The sequence below is a fragment of the Macrobrachium rosenbergii genome, chromosome 12, assembly GCF_040412425.1.
Source record: "Macrobrachium rosenbergii isolate ZJJX-2024 chromosome 12, ASM4041242v1, whole genome shotgun sequence".
Lineage (NCBI taxonomy): Eukaryota > Metazoa > Arthropoda > Malacostraca > Decapoda > Palaemonidae > Macrobrachium > Macrobrachium rosenbergii.
The window spans coordinates 96089327-96110066 of NC_089752.1; the positions used below are offsets into that span (position 1 = coordinate 96089327).

General features: G+C 36.5%; 1 protein-coding gene across 11 annotated transcripts in view; it reads left to right on the forward strand.

The window, feature by feature from the left end:
• LOC136843763 (calnexin-like) overlaps positions 1–20740 on the forward strand; it is a 107460-nt gene that overhangs the window by 71590 nt on the left and 15130 nt on the right. For 6 of the 11 annotated variants that reach the window (XM_067112435.1, XM_067112434.1, XM_067112436.1 and 3 more), the window contains one exon: positions 10733–10855. In XM_067112435.1, the coding sequence (XP_066968536.1) occupies positions 10733–10855 (123 nt within the window). Of the gene's footprint in view, positions 1–9476; positions 9603–10732; positions 10856–20740 lie in introns of all 11 variants that reach the window. The other 5 variants (XM_067112430.1, XM_067112429.1, XM_067112432.1 and 2 more) reach the window with 1 other exon arrangement.

The following is a 20740-nucleotide window of genomic DNA, read 5'->3' on the forward strand; positions in this document are numbered from 1 at the left end:
GTGTCGGTAGGAGACTGCTGTCTTCTCCTGTCACCTTCTGGCAGAAGAAGAGTTTGAATCAGAGGATCTCCTTTGTTTTGATTGGCGTTTGCTGGAGCGTTGCGCTTTGCTGTGTCCTCATTTAGTTGAGGAAAGAGACCACATAGAGAATAGGTCTTGGTTGTCTTCGAGTATTTTGGTGCCCTTTAAGTATTTGGAAAAAGAGAACCCAAGCTTTCTCCTTCACTTAGAGCACATTTCGTAAGTTTTCTCGTACTCAAGCACACAAAACTCCCTTTAGGTTTGCTGCTGGTTTTTTTAAGAGGGTGGAGAGCACCAATTTTTTGTGGTACAGGTGCTTAAACTGTCTTCGGTAGAAGATTCGGTTTTCTTTTCTCTTTCCTGTGAAGAGACAAACTCAAGACTGACAGTTGCTTTGGACATGCTGAATTGGAGTTTCAGTTTAGATTGTTGAAATCTTTTATCGAACTTTTGCTCAGTATTTTGCCTCTTCTCTGTGTCAGCTTAGAGAGGTTGAAGCTCCAGCTTAGTGTGTTTTTGGCCCCAGCTTAGTGTTTTTGGTGCCAGCTTGGGGAGTTTGTGAAGCCAGTTTTTAGGGTTTTTGGTGCCAGCGGGAGTTTAACGAAGAAGAGTGTTAGTTATTAACTCATTTCTGATGCTACAGGCTAATGTTCTCATGCTTATACTTCTCGGTTTGGAAGAAATGAGAACATTTATGCTCCTGTCTGTAGTAACTGTCAGTGCACCTAGTGCCGTGCACTGTAGGCATTACTTAAGGTTCTTTGTAATGTGCCTTTGGCCTCTAGCTACAACCTCTATCGTTCCTTTTACTGTTCCTCCTTTCATATTCTCTTTCTTCCATCTCACTTTCCACCCTCTTTAACAATTGATTCATAGTGCAACTGCAAGGTTTTCCTCCTGTTACACCTTTGAAACCTTTTACTGTTAATTTCCATTTTAATGCTGAATGACCTCATAGGTTTCAGTGTTTGGCCTTTGGCCTAAACTCTACTTTCAATTCAGTTCCAATGATACTCCAAAAGAAAGATCAGATATTTTGGTAGATATGCAGGAAACATTTTTCTCATATCAGTACATCCTCAATCACCCAAGTTCCTTCTAGGTGTATTTACAGAGGAGGTATTGCTTTGTTTCGGCTCGTGTACAGCTCCTCTGTAAGTATTCAGGGGGAATTTGTTGCCCATAGGTTGATGGGGTCGATTTGTAGGAGCAAGAAATCTTTTCCTCCAAGTCAACTGGTTCAAGTTGGCCACCTCTCGACAGTATGCCAAAGGCCAAGGATCTGTTGCTTCACCTGGCTCAGCCTTCGTGCAATATTATTTTCAGTCGACTTCACTAATTCCTCTTCGTTCTTATCTAGTGACGTGGGGATGATACTAGAATTTGCAGGCTTGTCTATCAGAAGATGAATAGACACTTGGTTCTTGAAGAATTTTAGCCCTGAAGGAAGCTTCCTAAGTGGTAAGGGCTTTCTATGTTAAAAACATGGCCTCACTTGGGGTTTTGTCAGAATAATCAGGCTCAGTTACAGTACAGTCTCAGCATAAGAGATTATGACTTATAGCTAATGTTCACTAAACTTGTAAGTAATCCAGGATCATCATTGTCGCCAAGTTCTGTAGGAGGGACACTGAAACCAAGAGTTGACCATTTTATTCTTAAACCTATGTCCAGGTTTTGTTTTTTCCCCTCTGTTGTGTAATGCAAAACAAATTTTGACTAGTTGTGTTACACTTACATACAACATAGAAGGGTCAACACTACATCTGGTAAAGCTTACTGGATGTCAGGACAGTAGAAAGTCCATCGAAGATGCCTAGCAGCTTTATCCCTGGTCAGAAACAAAGTCATAGTGGAATGATTGCTTCCTTGAGTGAAATGATATTGGTTTGATAATTCATTCTGTGGAAGGACAGTGTTTTTGGCAATTGGGGATTCAGAAGAACAAAACTACCTACATAGTGGCCATTATATCCCCAAGTTCAATAGTTTCTATGAGATTAGAGAAGCACTCAAATGTTAGACTTATTAGCATGTAGATGTACAGGAATAACCAGTTGATTTCTTCTCCTTTGAGGGCCCTCAGGCTTGGGCAGTGGATGTGTTTCTTTAAGTTTGACCTGATTCAGACTCATATGCCTTTCCCCTCTATCTACTCTAAGGAAGTATTTAGCAAATTTCATGTTCAATAATTGCTGTGACTCCTGTAGAGCCCTAGTTGCCTCAGCAAATTATTTTTGAACTTCTAGCTCTCTTGGTAGATGTATCTCTTATTGTTCTGTTAAGGGGAAATTCATGCGTTTCAACAAACTTAATGCATCTCACACTTATCTGCTTGGAGATGCTCAGCTGTATCCTCCCAATAGGAAATTTTCAAAGGTGTCATGGTTTCTATCCTTAATCAAGTGCAGAACAACCATGGCCTTGTGTCAGAAGCTCAGAAGCAGCGGTTTGTTTATTATTCGGGGTGCCTTTCTAGAGGAATTTTCAGTACCAGGAACCTTTGAAGGCATCAAAGGTTTTCTGCTTTCTTGGAAATAGTAAGACTTTTTGCTGTCTACTTTCAAGGTTTTCAATCCTTACATTCTTTGGTATTGCGTCATGTGCTATCAGATCTGACTGATGATAGCACCTTAAGGTTTTGAAATCAGATGACATGGAAGCTCCTTCAACTCGGTACTCTATCTGTGGATTTAGACGGAGGTCAAAAGTGTATCTGCAGATTCTTTTGAGCCTCTGGAATGAGTTCCACTGAAATATTTACCATGAAAACTTCTTTTATTTAGCACTACCAACAGTTAAAAAGAGTAAATTTTTTGCAAGCACTCTCCTTAAGTCTGTTGTAAGAGAATGCTATTTTATTTTTTTGCATTATAGCTGAGAATGAGATTAAGGCTAACTTTTCAGAAAACTGTAAGAATTCCATTTAACCTTTGGTGGGGAAGAAAAGGAAACAATTCTCTGTCATGTTGGGGCAATTAAAGCTTACTTAGATGGGTTAAGCCTGAAAGAGGCAGTTATTTTTTTTCTGTGGTTTTAGAACCTAGAACATGTGTGTCAAAGGTTAAGCCTGGAGGAGGCAAAATTAACCTTTTCTTTTGTGGTTTAAGAAACCTAGAATATCTTTGTCAAAGGTTAAGCCTGGAGAAGGCAAAATTAACATTGTGTTTTGTGGTTTTAGAAAACCTACTGTAGATGTCCTCGTCAAAGGTTAAACCTGGAAGACGCAAAGTTAACCTTTTGTTTTTTGGTTTTAGAAACCTAGAATGTCTTTATCAAGAACACGAGGTTCTCTGTGACGTATTTGATTGGGCTAGTATGAGAAGTAGCTCCATAACATTTACCTTTATTGAAAGTAAATATTCATAATGTGAGAGCTGTTGCTACCTCGTTTAGTTTTTGACAATTGTTGCATGAGGATGAGTTTAATGCAGCGCAGTAGAAGTGCAGTGTGGTTTTGCCGTTCAGTACATTAAGTATACAGAATCAGGTTTGAAACAGTAACGCCCTCAGTCCGTTATTAGTAGCGGGTAAGGTCTTTCCCTGAACCTAGGAAAGAGCAATCTTTTAGGCTCTTTGTTTTAAATCACAGGTTTTAGTATTTTTCGGAGCATGAAGCCACATATATTGTATAGGAGTGTACCTTTACATCGTAAAGGTATTTATTTTTAGTGACTGTTGTTTTATAAGGCTTTTGGACCCAGGCACAGGGATTCCCTCACACTGCTTCTGTTTCATTCTAGCTGAATTTAAGCTGTTTTCTACTCAAGGCTGCTCTTCGTTGCAGACGTATGAGAGCCTTGCTCCCTGAATGGAATCCAACTTCTGGTGGCAGTAAGATCCAGAAAGGATTCCAGATCAGGTAAGAATGTTTTGGATGTCACACAAGAAACATTCAGCTCGAATGGCTAAGCAGATTTGGTCTAGCTGCACTACCTACCATCCTCTTATTGATGTGGGAATCAGCTAACTTTAACAGTAGGTAAGATTCATCCAAAAAAATATAAATTTTCATAATAAAATTTATTATTTGGATACTTAGCTACTGTTGAAGTAGACCCCACCCAGCCTCCCCACAACTTAGTTGGCTGTCAGTGAGAATTCTGACAAGAGCTTAAACATTTGAAACACACCTGGTGGAGAACATCAGCTTAAACATTTGAAACACACCTGGTGGAGAACATCAGCTTAAACATTTGAAACACACCTGGTGGAGAATATCAGCTTAAACATTTGAAACACACCTGGTGGAGAACATCAGAACTAGACAGTCATCTGGGCAGCCATTTGATCTTTGTTTGAATGCTGTCTTACCTATTGGTGTGGAGATGTAAGCTAACTTTTAACAGTAAGTATCCAAATAATAAATTTTATTATGAAAGTTTATATTTTGTTGCACCAATCTTCTGCTGCCTGCCTGAGACAGTTGAAGTTTCTGGTTAGTTTAGTCAGTTATAATTTAGGGTAGTTTTAGGGACTAATCTTGGTTACTAATTAGCTGAAAGTGTTGAAGAATAGGTAGCTTTTGTATGAAGGAAGTGTACCAAACTTTGCTTAGTGTATGGATTCATAAGCTGAGTATACAATTTTTTTTTTTTCTAATTTCTAGGTATAGAATCTTATGTCTAGTTCTGTTAATGATTCTGTTGCTCTATGGGGGTTAGGATAAATTTTCCTTCCCCATCAGTTCTGGATTAATCTAGGCTATTTAAAAAAAAGGGGGTTCAGTAGAAAGTTTATTAAGTTATCATAAGGGCAGTATTGGTAAGAAAATCCAGGCAAGTATTGAGGTTTGAACAAATGACAGAACAATCTGTTTTAACCACATGTATTGCCAAATTCTGCCCCGGGACTACAACCTTTGGTGATTTTTGCTAGTTGGCTCAAAGCAGGCAGTGGATATACATCCTCCATCTTGTCAATTTACTTACCCCTCAGTATATCAGCTCTCAGTTCATCAGAATTCTTTACTAATCTACAAAATATTATCATTTTAAGTTGTCTCCCTTTGAGACCTCTTGAGAAGAAATGCATGTTTTCTTATAAGTCTTGTATAAAATGATAGGTGTATTGTAAAGTATAGGTTAGCTTGGGCTAGAATTATACTATAAGGAATTATTGCTGGCTGTATTAAATCTTGAATGTTCAAGTATGGGCTATATTATAAGGTCTTTGCCACTTATTAGATGGCTAACCTCCACTCCATTAGCTGAAGGGTTACTGTATCAAATATACTTATAATTCCCATTCTTCAAAGACCCTATTTTGATTATACCTTAGCCAATGTTGGGGGCGGGGGGGAGCCAGTGATGAAGGTGCAGTAATTGATGTTAGTTTTTGCATCACCATCGTATCTGTTTTCTGTTTACTATACTTACACCATCTTATCTGTTTTCTGTTTACTATACTTACACCATCTTATCTGTTTTCTGTTTACTATACTTAGTTTCATGGATTTACAGTATTTCATTTTGAAGCTCAGAGTAGCTTTTGTCAGCTTTGATCACTTACCAGTTACATTGCGATATGGGTAGTCAGTCAATGGAATTGATATTAAGCAAATCAGTTTATAGAATTGTAAGTGAAAAGTTACTTTTACTCAATAAACAGGTGTTACAGTCTGCCTAAATCATGATTCAAAATGAGTTTTTGTTAACTTCCATGAGTTCACATATGTTTTTTGAACTTTATTTTTATTTTTGTATGATTGGAAATACTATTCAAGTATCATGCTTTTTGGTTAGTATGTTTGGGATAATCTGTCTTGGCCAAATAAAATTGAGTTGATAAGGAAAAATACTGATGTACATTGTTGGCGGCTGACATTTTAGTTTTTATATGAATTTCATCTGATTTTTCTGTTTTACTTCAATTGCTTTTTTTTTTTTATAACCAGTGGAAGTACACTTTCAAGCAAATTGGGCACTGGATGGAAAATACTCCTTGGTTTTGGCCTGTCTATGCCCTGTTTTGTTTGTCACCAGCTATTGGGTTTTTCATCTTTTTGACTTGGTGGTGGCGTCAGCCCACAGAGGATGAGGTCAGATGTAATTCAGAGCAGAGGCACTTTAGTGTTGAATTTTAGAAAGCACAATACTTCTTATCGTTTAAAATATTTTACTCAGCAGATTTTGAGATTTGCTTTTATTTGTAAGTTGTAATAAATAGTGACATTTATCCTACTAGGCAGGTTTTGAGATTTGCTTTCATCTTCATTGTGATTGTGACATATTTAGTATCAAAAGTTATGATAGTTACAACATTTTCATGCTGTTTGTTTTTACTTATAGCTTTTATGCTGCTTTGTTAATGTCACATGCAAACCTTCATATTATAGAGTAAATCTTCAAAAGTTGTGCATCCTAGGTAAGAAAACTAGTGTAGTTACTGGCATAACACCACAAAGATACAAACCTTCACATTACTAGAGTTTTTAACCGATTCCTGAAAGCCAAATACTGTTTCAAACATTTTTACAGAAAGAAAGCATATGTAATTCCAAGACTAGAATGAGTGACATCATCACTGAGGGGGTATACTTTGCTTTGCTTTGCTGGGCATACCTTAAACGTTATTATAGATTTTTTGCAAAATCCCGTCAACCTTCTGTTGCATTATTTTTTACCTCTTCGTTTTATCCATTCCCTTTGATCTCTTCCTACCTGTTGTTAAATGGCTTGCAACTCTCCTTTGCCAAAATTTTTTCCTTGCATTTCAGAATATTGATTTAGGTGGTGGGAATAATCATGAGGGAGTAATTGTAATGGATTTTAAGTGTTGGTTTTTTGTGGTCACCAGACAAAACATCCGTATGGTAACCACCTTTGTGAAAGAGATGTAGAGGCTGAGGATTATCTTGAATACCAAGAAAATCTGATTAAAGAAAGAAAAGCAAATGTTTAAAGTATGATTTTTTACCATGGTTGACTTCTGTTATGATTGCAAAATTTAAAAAATCAAGCCCGTGTTGGATTAAGAAATTCATTATATCTCAAGGACAGATACGTACAAGTAATTTTGACACGTCTTAGAATTGGTCACTCTTTGATGAATAGTCTACATGATCCAATTCTTGTATATAGACATGATCCAATCCTTGTATATAGAAAGCAGAGTAACACTAACAATTGAGCATTTTTTGTGTGAATGCCCAAAATATATTCAATAGTGATTATCAAGTTTTGGAAACAATTGAAAATTTTTCAATCTCCATTTTCAGTTAAACCAATTGTAAAATTTTCAAAGAACTGTAATTTGATAAAATCTAAACCATAACATTAATAAAGACAAATCCTTTAGGCTAACCTTGTGAAAGCTAAAGTTAGCTCAGTGGTCTTGTTTAACTATTTGATAATAATGGTACTTCCTCAAGTCAAAATCATGCAGTAATGTAAATATTTGTTTTAATACGAAACTGCTCACAGTATATTGTGCAATGCATGTACGATTCATGCTCTGCCTGTTGAACCTGAAGACAGGCTAGATAAGTGAGCTTGGCAGACCAGCTGCCTGGATTTTACTCAGGTAATCAGTGACATTGACCATATGCACACTCTTTATCTTGGTAAATTGAATGGTTTTATCATAGATTTCGAGTGTGCAAGTCCAAATCTATCGTGTAGAGTATGTTACTGTATGTTTTTGTTTTCATTGGTGATAATGCAATGTCTTTTTCTTTCTCTACATTTATTTTATGAAAGACATTTAAAAATGTGTGCAAGTATTTTATAATAATTTTTTGAAAGTCAGAAGAGGCTGTTAGGATTATTAATGTGAAAAGGCTGATTATTTTCCATGGTTCTTGTACAGTACTAATGCTGATGGGTGTATCTTTAGTAGGAAATTAGTACAGTCGAACCTCTTAAAACTGGCATGCTTGTGGTCCGGGAACTCTGTGGTTTGGTTCGATTTTGAATTGGCCACTATTAGTTTTTTGAGCAGCCACAAGGGCGTCGCCACATATTGTTTACAACTTCCTGATAGCAAAAATTTTTCATATCTCTTTCGTTTTTATGAAAGTAATTGTAAGTAGTGAAAATGTGTAAAGTCAAATATGTTTTTGATATTAACCTTAAATGAATAAATATATTTTTTTAAAGATTTCACTTGAGAAGGCTCTACCAAGTCAAAACTTTTAATAAAAACAATGAGACATTTGGCAATGCACGAATTCCTTACTCTTAAGTGCTTGAAAGACTTTTAAGTGATATGGTTTTGATCATTTCTTTTAAATACTTATATATTTACTCATTTGATATGCAACCCATGAGATCAGATGATGCTAGAGGTAAAGAAGCGCATCATAAGTCTTTATCTATGCTAAAAAATGTTTCTCCTGTTAGTGAATGTTCAGTGTTCATCTTCCTCAATAGATGGCAGTGTGCGTTGCTTATATTTTGACAGCAAAGTGTCAAAATGTACTGAGCGATTGCTGAATTTCATTCTTCATTTTTGTCATTTCATTACCCTCTACGATCAAAATAAATGATGAAGAAACTAATAGTGATAATTATGAAGATAGTAAATTTAAGAGATGAAAGTCACCAATAAAATTCTGTAGATTCTGAGAAAAATTAAGTAGTTGATATATGGTTAGGCTAATTTGGAATTGTAGATTAAATGTGTTATATAAAGTACACTATTTTAAAGAAAATTATACAGTATGAAGTTATAAAATGATAGTGAAAATATACGAGTAGTAAAATTATAAAAAGCGTTGTCAAAACTTAGCCAAGTAGTAGGCTAAGTTGGCAACTAGGCTATTTGTATGTGGAATTAGCTTGCAAGACTTTGTTTACATAGGGGCTTCATTTTTTAGGGATGTATGCTATATTCCGGGATTTTCTGTGGTCTGGCAGTGGCCTGGTCCAAAGGTTCTTGGATTTAAGAGGTTGGACTGTATACAGTTTCCTTCTAGAGATTAATGTTAGGGTCGTAATTGTTTTAGGAAGCATGGCCATATAATTTTTTGTGGTTGTGTTTGCACTAACAAGTTTGGGGTTGTTTACAGTAACAAGTTTAGGATTGTATGCTGATTAATTTTATATAACCCCTTCTACTGTTTGGTCACAAAATATTTGTTGGAATGGCAAAATATTAATTGAAATTAGAGTTGAAATGAGGAAACTATATACACAAAAGGACATGGCAGTTGTGGTGTGTTGTAACTTTATATTTGATGCTTCTTTAAAAGAACAGGGTAAAAGTGAGCTGTATTACATCTCCTGGGATTGGAAAATATTCATGTTCTTTCCTTTGTAGACATCTTGTTAACATCTAGCTTCATTCATTATTTTACTGTCATTATTATAACATTTGTTATATGTAGGTAGGGTACTGTATGTATTTCATTATAGATAATTTGCTTTTGTCAAGTTTTCTTTACAGGTATTTTTTATTGTAAATCTAAGCATAAGTAATTTGAATATGCCCTTGTATATTTAATTGCCTTATAGCACACTTTGTGGGGAAAGATTTTGAAGTTCACCAATTACAAGCCTGGATACTGGGCACTCTACCTAACATACCTTATGGTGCCAGTTTCAGCAATCATTTATTTCCTTGGCAAGAGGGTTTATCAGGTACATACATAGTGCACTTTTTATGAAAGTTAATTTTGAAACTTATATAGTGTACTGTATGCGATTTATCTTAGCAGCTTCAGCATCCAGTAATGAAGGAAAGTTGACAACGAATTTATTTAGATTTTTAATTATGCTCCTTGTACCAAGTGTACTAAGTAGGCTACTATATTTCTTCATTATTCCTTTTATGTCCATGATTTCTTTATAAATTCACTATTTGTTGCTGCATTATGCATAGTGTGCTGGCATTGTATTCTGCATACTATTTTGAAGTAAGATTTCAAAATGCTGATTGATCATGGCTGTTGTTTTTCATGGACATTTATTCTAGTGCCTCGTTGCTTACATTTGAAAATGTGTGTCATTTACTTCAGACTGTAACTTGCATAGTTATATGAAAGTAAGTTACTCTAGCCAGTTAAAGCAGAAACTTAATTTTGTGAATTTTGGTTTGCTGCTGTTGATGTAATTTTTGACCATATATTTAGAGCCAGAGGAGAAAAAATGTGGATGTCATAACTAGGAAATATATGTAGGTTTGTCACATTACCCTTCACTTGAGACCTGTATTTTAACAAGAAATTTTTTTGTCATATGAAGTGTTCATGTAGGTAGAGTTTATAACAAAGCTGAACATACTTTCTCATGTTTAGTTCTATAAGTTAACTGAGAGTATTGGTATTGGAAAATTTAACAGGACATGTGAGTGTATCACATTCGCTTGACCTTTCAACTATAAGAAGGGTGAATATGGTGTTAGTGTATTATAGGTTTGGAATTGGATGCAGTATTTGCATGTTGTTTCTTATCTGAGTAGACAGGTTATCAAATCCATTCTTATATTTAGTTGTGTAAGTTTTGTAATTATAAAATGTGAAGGTTAATGCTTTTAAACCAAAGGTCAGAAATTTTTATGTCTTTTTTCTGTTGTATGAAATATTTCAAAGTTAAGATGTAGCTGTCAGTTAATAGTGTGCCATTCTCAGCCTTGAGAATGGAAAATGTTGTAACCTTGTATGACTTTTAGGCATTGGGAAGGAGATAGGAGGATATTGCTTTGAAAAGATGTCAAAATTTTTGTTTCTATATGATTAAAGTTGTGTGACTCTTAATATTTTAAATTCTAGGGTGGTCCTATTCAGCGTATAATCAGCTACTCCAATAAGCATCCCTGGCTGTATGCAGTTTACACCCTATTAGTTGCCATTCCTGTAGTTTTGATATTTGCTTGCTGTTGTGCTGAATCTAAGGTAATGTTTCATGCCTTTCTTTTCTCCCTTTTCAAATCAGGTGAGTACTTATACTGTAATTGAATATATCAGTTTCTGTTTAGTTGAAATGATTAGGCATTGCCTAATGTATTGTTAGAGACTTTATCATGTTTTATATTTGTAGATGTAAATCAGTTCTTTGCCTTACAGATAAAATTAGTTTAAGGATATTTAAATTGTTATTTTTACTCAAGAATTATTGACTGCCATCAAAAGAAATTTCTTTAGATTTTGTCAAATATTAACAAATCACATAAGTAACTAAATTATATGGCTAATGATTGTTAGTTAGTTTGCCCAGCAGCAAACGAGGAGATCAGTACTATACAGTAATTGTGAATCCTTAAAGTCAAGTCTCAAATATACCTTCTAGGTAATCCATGTTGGCAACAGAATCAAGTTCCCTGTTATGATTTTGTCAGCTGTTAGATGAACACTGAAGTTTTTAACAGGAGTACACTTCATAGAGAGTGATTTATCACATGATTTATATACAGTAGTTAGAATATTAAAAATATTTTGATATGAAAGAAGTAAGAAATATATAAACACTATTTTGCAAACATAGCAAGCTTGATAATGGTAGTACAAACTGTGAAAAAAGATATTGCAAACATGACATGTTGGAATGAAGGGTGATAATTTATAGTAGATGATATTGATTCTGAGTTTTATAATGAAGTTAGTGAACAGTCATGGTATAAAATCAAATGAGATGGTAAAATATTGGAAAGGGTATGATGAGGAGAGGAATAAAGAAAGTCAGTAGAAGCTTATCTCAAAATGGGAGGAGAGGGAAAGTTGGTTAGGAAGCAAGTTTGTTGACAGGCCACATGTCAAGTGTTGGGAATTGGAAGACTTAGTACCCTTGTTTTTGGGAAGAGAATAGAACCAATGGGAAATGGTAGCTGTACAATGAAAATGTTAATCCAAGAATAAGAATAAGCATAATGAAAACATCTCGGCAAATGGCAGTACATTGCAGTCATATCCAGTTTTAAGGGAAAGAACTGCCAATGGGCTTGAATAGTGATAAAAAGAGAGTCAGATATGATGTTCAGTATTTTGTATTTGAACTGTGATAATGAAAGTGAATGACATGATGGGGTACAAGACAGTTTAATTATTGGTTTTAGAACAGAGAAAATGAAACAGTGGGATGAAGAGAAAGAAGAATTTTGGAAGGTATGTGTCGATAAAAAAAAAAAAAAGCAATACCAAATTGGTCAGTAGTGGCCAAAAGATGGAGGAATTCAGGTTACCAAGACGGTGCTGGTGTTCAGATGCATGATGGGTTGTACAGTAGAAGAAATGGAGTTAAAAAATTGTATACAAAACATTGGAAATGATCATGGGAGTACCTAGGACCCTTCTTAGCCCACAACACTAATAATGATTAGTGTTAATTCAGGGATGCTGATATTAGTCCAAGTTACATAATATTCTTTTTTATTTAAGGGACTTTCATGCATGTTATCCTTTTCTGATTTGTTTATAGCTAGAAACCGAATTACTTGTTGGTTCAGTACTATTGTAAGTTATTTGTAAGTATACGTGTCAAACTCATTAGTGTTAAATGTTAAAGGTATCCAGCTTTAGTGCACATAAAAGATTGATTAAAGTGGAAAATAGTCTTTGAAAATGGCCTTTTTTTTTTTTTTTAAAAACTATCTCCATATACCCTAGAGTAAGTTTTTTGAGTACATGAAGTTAATTAGCTTTGTAGGGGATAAGTCATTCTTTAGTTTACTGATGTGCATACATTTAAAACTCATTTATATTTTAGTTTTTATTAAATCATACTTTCATAAAAAAATCCATTACTTAGTGTCACTTTTATCTGGCATGAAATGATTGCTAAAAATTTTCTGAAGGTAGAAGTATGTGGTAGGCAAGTGCTGCACATGTGTGGTAAAGATGATTGGTTCTCATCTGTCACTCTGGTCGCACTTTGTTTCCATGTGCCATTGAGCATCTTGTCCCCAGGGTTGTGATAAAGATTGCTTGCCTCTTCTGCATTCTTACTTTTTCATGACCTCTTTATCCCAGCCTTTCACTTCATTCATATGTTTTTGTACCTGCAATTATTGCAGGCCATCCAGTAACAGAAGAATCCAGCTTAATTTTTGATGCTGAAATGATTTGTTAGAGGCTCTGTTTTTTGTTCATAAGTGTTTTGTTACTGATAACTAACATGTTGGAGTTCCACTGATTGTGAGTTTGTGCTTACAGGCTATTCAGTACTAGTGATAATTAAGCTGTTATTTCCATACGCAGCCATTTTCACCATAGATTTCCAGTTCCATTTACATGGACCATTTTTTTTTTTTTATTTAAATTTTTTATCCTGTTATATTTGGTTCAAATAATGTGCTTGTCTTTTTATTGTTGTTCGACAAACCTTTTTTTATTTTTTATTGTATTAACAAACTTCTTTGTCAGCTTTGTTATTCCTATGAATTTTTGCTCATTACAGGCAGTCCTCAGTTATTGGGGGGTTCTGTTCTGGGTGTGTGATGATAACTGAAAATTGGCGATTTCTGGTGCGTTTTCGGCGATTTTCGGGCTTATCAGCACTGACAAGTGCCAATTTTTGGGTATTGGTGCCTCTGTTAGGTATGTATTGCACCAATACCCAATTATCGTCGCCAATAAGCGGAAATCGGAGATTTTCGGCGCCGAAAATTGCCGATTTTCGGCATAAGACAAGCCCCATAAAACCGGATCGCCATTAATCAAGCCTGCTGTTAACCGGGAACTGCCTGTAATGTAATTTTTATTATATAAATTTTGTTCACAAAATGTTTAATAAGTATCAGTGTAGGAGTATAGGATTGTTTGAGCCTTTTAAAACCTATATGAATATTATTAATAGGGACCCATATGCATTATATTACACATTGCTATTCCTGTAAGGGTTGGTTTTTGTGAGCAATGGTCAGTGTACAAAAGGGGAAGGAGTATAAGAGAAAGACATGCGCTTCTTATGCTTCTTTTGGGTCTCAGAGTCCTTGGCTTTGAGCTGCTCAGATACTGTTCAAGAGCATTGCTTGAACACCTTTCTTTTGATTTTACCATGCCAGGTAAGTGGTCTCACTCCAGACCCCATTCCTGCTACTGCTACTGCTCGTGGGGTTCTGGCTTTACCTCATGTAGAGCAGCGTGATAAATGCCTCCTCTTGTCAGTGCAGGAGTTAATATAACAATAATAGTGTCTGATTGCTGCAGTATCTTGGCTTTCCAACCCAGCCAGGATAAGACTGAGCTGCACCATTCTCAAAATATGGCCAAAGCCAAGAAGGAAGGGATCTTCATCAGATCAGCATGTTACTTTGGTCATGCAGTCAGAAGTGCTTGCTGACCCATGACATTTGCATTTGCAGAGCTGCACTGCAGCATTCCGTAAGAAACTTGTCTTCTCTCTGTGCTTGGTTAAAAAAAAAGTATACCTTAGTTTAACCAGACCACTGAGCTGATTAACAGCTCTCCTAGGGCTGGCCCGAAGGATTAGACGTATTTTACGTGGCTAAGAACCAACTGGTTACTTAGCAACGGGACCTACAGCTTATTGTGGAATCCGAACCACATTATAGTGAGAAATGAATTTCTGTCACCAGAAATAAATTCCTCTAACTCTTCATCAGCCGGCCGGGGAATCGAACTCCGGCCCAGCGAGGTCCAGTCCACAGCTCTACCGACTCACCCAACAAAGAGCTATCTGTGCTTGGTAGGGACAGTAGGTTGCCCCTTGGTAAGTTCTGCCCTCATAACAGACAAGGCCATGAGAAGACCTCAGGTGTAAAATTGTCATTCATGGAAGTGCAGGTGCTCAATTGTAAAGAAACCATAGCCCCCTCCTCAGTGGATATGAGCAGCACTGTTGTTACTGGTCCAAGCCACTCCACATTTCAGGATTAGAGCCAATTAATTTCTAAACACTAGCTATTCTTGCTTAATAGTATAATAAGAACCACTCTACTTCTAAGGATATAAACCACTCCACATCTAAGAATTCAAGTTATCCCTTTCTAAATACACCGGCCACTGTACTCACTAGAACAGGGGCCACTCCTTCTCGGGATTCAGGCCTCTACATCAGAGAACCGGAGCCCAAGCTGTAGCTCTTCAAAGAACTAAGCTACTCCATTGCTAAAGATCTGAGAGGTTGCTCCTCTAAAGGCCCAAGTTACCAAATTCTGAAGGCTACAACCTCTCTTCTTCCGATGGGTAGTCGTTCTGCTTCTCAAGACCCCCTCGACTTGGGACCACCTCTGTATGGTGAGAGGGCTCTTGAACACCTGGGAACAATTGTTCCCAGGTTCGAGTCCAAGAGTTTCATTTATTGTTACTTACTGTTTGGGTTGAGTCTTGTGGAATTTTCCACTTTGGTAAAATTTATTTGACCTGATGAATAGGGAAAGTTGTCATAGCTGGGACTGGATTTATAACTGAAGCTAATTGTTTGAACTGTGTAGGATCATCAGCTACCTGTTAATATTTGGACCTAAGGGATATTAGTGGGATTATTCACATTGATACCTCATGGGTGGAACTATCCTGCAGAGCTGGGTCATGGATCACAGGGGTGGTTTGGTTCATGGGATAGGACACTCAACACTTAGTTCGGTTTGCCCCTTAATAATAATAATATAATAATAATGAATTTTATTTCAGCTCAAGGCCATATACATGGGGTATACAAAGTAGAGACAGTAACATTCACACAGTCTAGACAAATGAGATAATCTGATAAATAAAAATGATGATCGGCAATATCCACATAGAGTAGTTGCTGAAGTAGTAGAAAAAATATTTTTATCAAAATAGTATTCATAATAGTATTCTCAGTATTATTATATTGAGAATAAAAGTAAAAAAAAAAAACACTAAAAATGATAGTAATTAAAAAACAGATTGCATACAATTAATTTCCAGCTAGGGACCTTAGGTGGTTACAGAAGTCAGGTCCAGAGGGAAGGCTAAATACAGAAACTGAAAATAGCAAAGTTTTATAATGATAATAATCACAGTAATAATGAAAAAGAAAATACTAATAATAACAATGTGTAGAAATATAATAATAATAATAATAATAATAATAATAACAACAACAACAAGAACAATAATAACACATTCTGCAGATGACACTTCATAATTGCAAAAACAGAGATTAAGTAATTTCCCACAATTTAGATCTTGCCTCGCTGCTTAGGATGCTTTGTATGAGCGAATTGCAGCCGTTTCTCCGTTGGGTCATCAGACTGGATACTGTTTGTCTAACAGTGGTTTTAAATTATACAGGCAGCTTTCTATGAACATCTGTGTGGTGGAGTGGTAGTGAGGAGTGTTTGTGAGGTGTCTCAGATGTAATTGTGAACAACAGTGATAAGTCTCACGGTCTCTCGGATATAGTTCATCCAAAGGGAACACCCACATATACTGTAGCAGTACAAGTGGAAGAGCAGCAGTTTTGAGTCTCAGTGACAGAAGGCAAACCTCCTTGCAATCATGTTGCCAGTTACACATAGTTTGTGACACCTCTGTTCTCTGTCTGCCTTATCTTTTAGGTTGTCCATGATGACGTGGCCCAAATACAGAAATTCATGCATGAATTCCAGATAATGATGATCGAGGAAAATTTGTGGTTCTGCAATATGCTTAAGCGATCTCGGGAGCAGCGACATGCACTGGTCTTGGATTCATTGCCTCTGCATATCTGCGGCAAGTGTTGATTAGTCGCTGGAGACCTTGCACTGATGGGGAAATCAGAACTGTATCATCTACGTAACAGAGGTTGTTTATTGTTTCGTTGATAGGACATCCTATTGGAAGTGAGTTCAGTTTGATATTCAGGGCATCTGTGTGTGTATTAACACAGGTATGGGGAGAGAATGCCCCCTTGTCGGGGCCCATTTAGGGAGCCGAAGTTGTACGAGAGTGCGTTACCCCATTTGGCACAGAGTTGCAGTGTGGAGAACCAGCAGTATAAAATGCCAGTTAAATGTAAGAGGTGTGCCTCTTTCGTGCAGCTTCAGGAATAGCTTCAGGTAGTTTACTTTGTTGAATGCTTTTTTCACATCGACAAAACATAGGAATACAGGAGAGGCTGGTGAAAGTTAATAGTTCAGCAATACTTGCAGGATGTAGATGCAGGTGTCGGTTGTGTGGTTTACTTTAAATCCAAACTGGTTGTCTGTTATGTGAAGAAAGGGGAGAAGCCTCACTAGAAGAACCGACTCAAATATCTTTTGACGCAATTGCAGTAATTGCATTCGGGCGAAAATTGCCAGGGTCAGCTGCATCCTTTAGCTTGTTTTTTATTAATGGTATTAAGTGAACTAAGAGTAGGGAGTCTGGGAGAAACTGTTGAATTATGCACCCATTGAATAGGACTATCAAGATGTAGATTATCAGATGGCAGAATTTGAAAGCTTCTGTAGGAAGACCATCACAGCCTGGTGATTTATCGTTGGGTAAGTTGTTTTGGCATCGTTGGTGTTACCTGATGTAATACGATCAGTGAAGTGAAATTGAACATTATCAGTAAGGAGGCTGTCTGCTTCCCTTCAGGAGTCTTGATTGTTTATACAATTCAGGATAGCACTGAAGTGATTGCCCCACATTCTTGCGATAGCCTCATCGCCGACGGCTTCTCCTGCTCTCAGTGATAGCGGCTTAGTTTTGGGATTTAGGGATTGAATGTATTTTCGTAATACTCTCAGTCCCATCAAGCAGGTCTGGCATACACTTGAGTCACCCTAATTGTGTTGGTATCATCTCATGTGGGGTAGGTTAGATTGCACATTTGGGAGTCGGGTCTTACTGGAGCCATTGGAAGAAGAATAAACTCCTTGAATGGCTGATGGTATCTTTTTAAGATTTTCAGGGTTGTTTATGTATTTCTTTTTCCCTCACTTCGTTCCTTATATGATGAGCCATAAAGAACCAAGTACCCCTGGACCCTTTGTTACGCCTTTGGCACAGATGACAACTCCTGGACTAAACTCTTAACAGCTTGATAAAAATCACAGTGATAAAAGTTGCTCAAGCTCCTGTGTGATCTAACAACATTGAAACTAGTAGAAATTTTGTGGATGAGTTGAGTGAAGTGACTGGAAGCTAAAAAGTCAGGGATTAAAAGGTGGTCGACGTGAAAAACATAAAAAAACTGAGGATCTTCCATATTACAAAATTCCCATTAGATATTAATTATGAGATATTATATAGTTCTTTTGAATTGTTTGGGGCTATTATAGAAATTAGAATGAGACTTCGAGATCGGAATAATAAGTGGGAGACGTGGGTTTCATTGAAAAGCCATGAGGAAGCCTGTAAGGCAAGCAGTATTATGAAAAACAAAAATCTATACATGATTGGTGCTCTGCAAAAAATTAACAAATAACTGAGATGTCCACCAACCGGAGACTGGATGGGGAAAAATGACTTGCACATTAATACCCTTTACCAGAAACAGCCCAAATCACCATAGTGGCTGATTGCAACAGCTAAGGGTGATAATGGAAATTACTTTTGAGTATCCAAATTCTTGTAAAAAAAGAGTGTAATATCAAATCAGGAAACATTTCTCATTTTGGGAATAGTTGTGTATTCATCCATGCAAATTCTATTACCCAATGACACATGCAGTGCAACTTGAAATATAAAGACAGTGAAGTGGAATTAGAAGTCAAACCCCATCTAAATTTTGGCTATAGTAGGGGAGTGATATTTAATAAGAGATTTATATGACCTTGCAGAAGAGGAAACACTAAGCAGGTGCCCAACAAAAGTATGGAAAGTACACAAGGTCCCTAGGACATCAGTGATCATTCTCACGATTGAGGACCTGGTTGTACAATCATACATAAACAGAAAATATAAGAATAGAAGTCTGTCCATTTAAACAAAAACTTTGCATCCTACAGTTGTTTCAAGGTTGGGCACCCATCTCGTGTTTGCAGAATTGAAAAGATCTGCAAGACAAGCTCAAAACTTGATCATGAAGACTCTACATTTGAGGCTAAGTGTGTAACTTGTAATATGAACCACAAACCCAGTGATAGACATTGCCAGCATTATAAATTAGAAGCAGCAGCAGCCATTAACAAATCCAGTACAGAACTTGTAAGTGTTGGGTATGCTAAAAGAGTTTTGAATAAGGCCAAAAGCTATGCCCAAGTAGTGAAATCAAATGATTTGCAACAAAAAACAAACATTTCCTCCTAACCCTGCTCTCGAGCCTTCCAAGGTGAATGAGTTGGACTTTGAAAGTTTGATAAGAGAGTGACATAAAATAACTTGAAATCTCACAGAGTCAATGTTGAGGTCTATCCAGCTCCTCAGAATACAGAATAGAAAATGGATGAAAGTGAGGCAATGTACCAAGCCCCACATCTCTAGACCACAAACAAATAAAATGGAAATTGTCAAACTCAATAATTCAAAGACTCCAACTGGTAAGACCTTGCCTAAGGATTCTTTCAAAAAGTAATTTTCAATTTTCACTTCCATTCTCCAGTAGAATTGTCAGGGCCTGAGGGGAAAATACAAAGAGCTCAAACTCTTGATTCTTGAATTTTCACCCTCGATATATGTTTACAAGAGAGCATGTAGGTAGCAACAGCATGTAGATAGCAACACCCCTTGTCCCACGACGTATATAAGTTATAGGACTCCATGTAATCCTCAAATAGGATATCATGGGGGAAGTATATCATATGTTTGTTGTGACATACCTTAGTTATAAAATTACGCATCTCTCTCCAAGTCATACTAGTACAAGTTGGTTTGAGAAGGAAATATACAGTGTGGTCAGTCTATTTACCTCCAAGCAATAATGTATCTTATGATGATATGGCAAAGCTATTTCATCCTGCTCGGAGGCACAAATGGTTGACAACTGCTGGGGGTGATGTTTTAGCAAATACAAAAGGGAACCTCATAGCATTGCTTATTGGAAATGAGGATATTGGACTGCTCAATACAGGTGAAGGCACCCATTACCAGATTCAAACAGGCACTCTGTCATGTATAGATATTTCAGTCACTAGCTCTAACTGCCATATTGATTTTAACCCTTAAACGCCTACTGGACGTATCATATGTCGACTAAAATTGTCTGTTGGGTGCCAAGTGGGCGTACCGTACGTCGACTGCAAAAAATTTCAACCTTCGATCAACTTTGACTCGACCGAAATGGTAGAAAAACGCAATTGTAAGCTAAAACTCTTACATTCTAGTAATATTCAATCATGTACCTTCATTTTGCAACAAATTGGAAGTCTCTAGCACAATATTTCGATTTATGGTGAATTTTTGAAAAAAACCTTTTTCTTACGCTTGCGCGGTAACTCGGCCGAAAATGTCAGAAATTCTTTCGTCATTTTGTCGTAATTTTTGCACTGTTCTATATTAGCCGTTACATAAAGTTTTATATATGAAAATGTGCGCAATTTCATGTAAAATATAGCAAAATACAACCCATGGTTGTAGCTTTTATCAGTTTGGAAATATTTTCATATAAACCACGATACCTGCCAAAGTTTCAACCTTCGGTCAACTTTGACTCGATCGAAATGGTCAAAAAACGCAATTGTAAGCTAAAACTCTTACATTCTAGTAATATTCAATCATTTACCTTCATTTTGCAACCAATTGGAAGTCTCTAGCACAATATTTTGATGTATGGTGAATTTTTGAAAAAAACTTTTGCCTTACGTCCGCGCCAGAAATTCTTTCATCACGTTGTCGTAATGTTTGTGCCATTTTATATTAGTCGTTACATAAAGTTTTATATATGGAAATGTGCGCAATTTCATGTAGAATACAACAGAAAATAACTCATGGTTGTAGCTTTTATCAGTT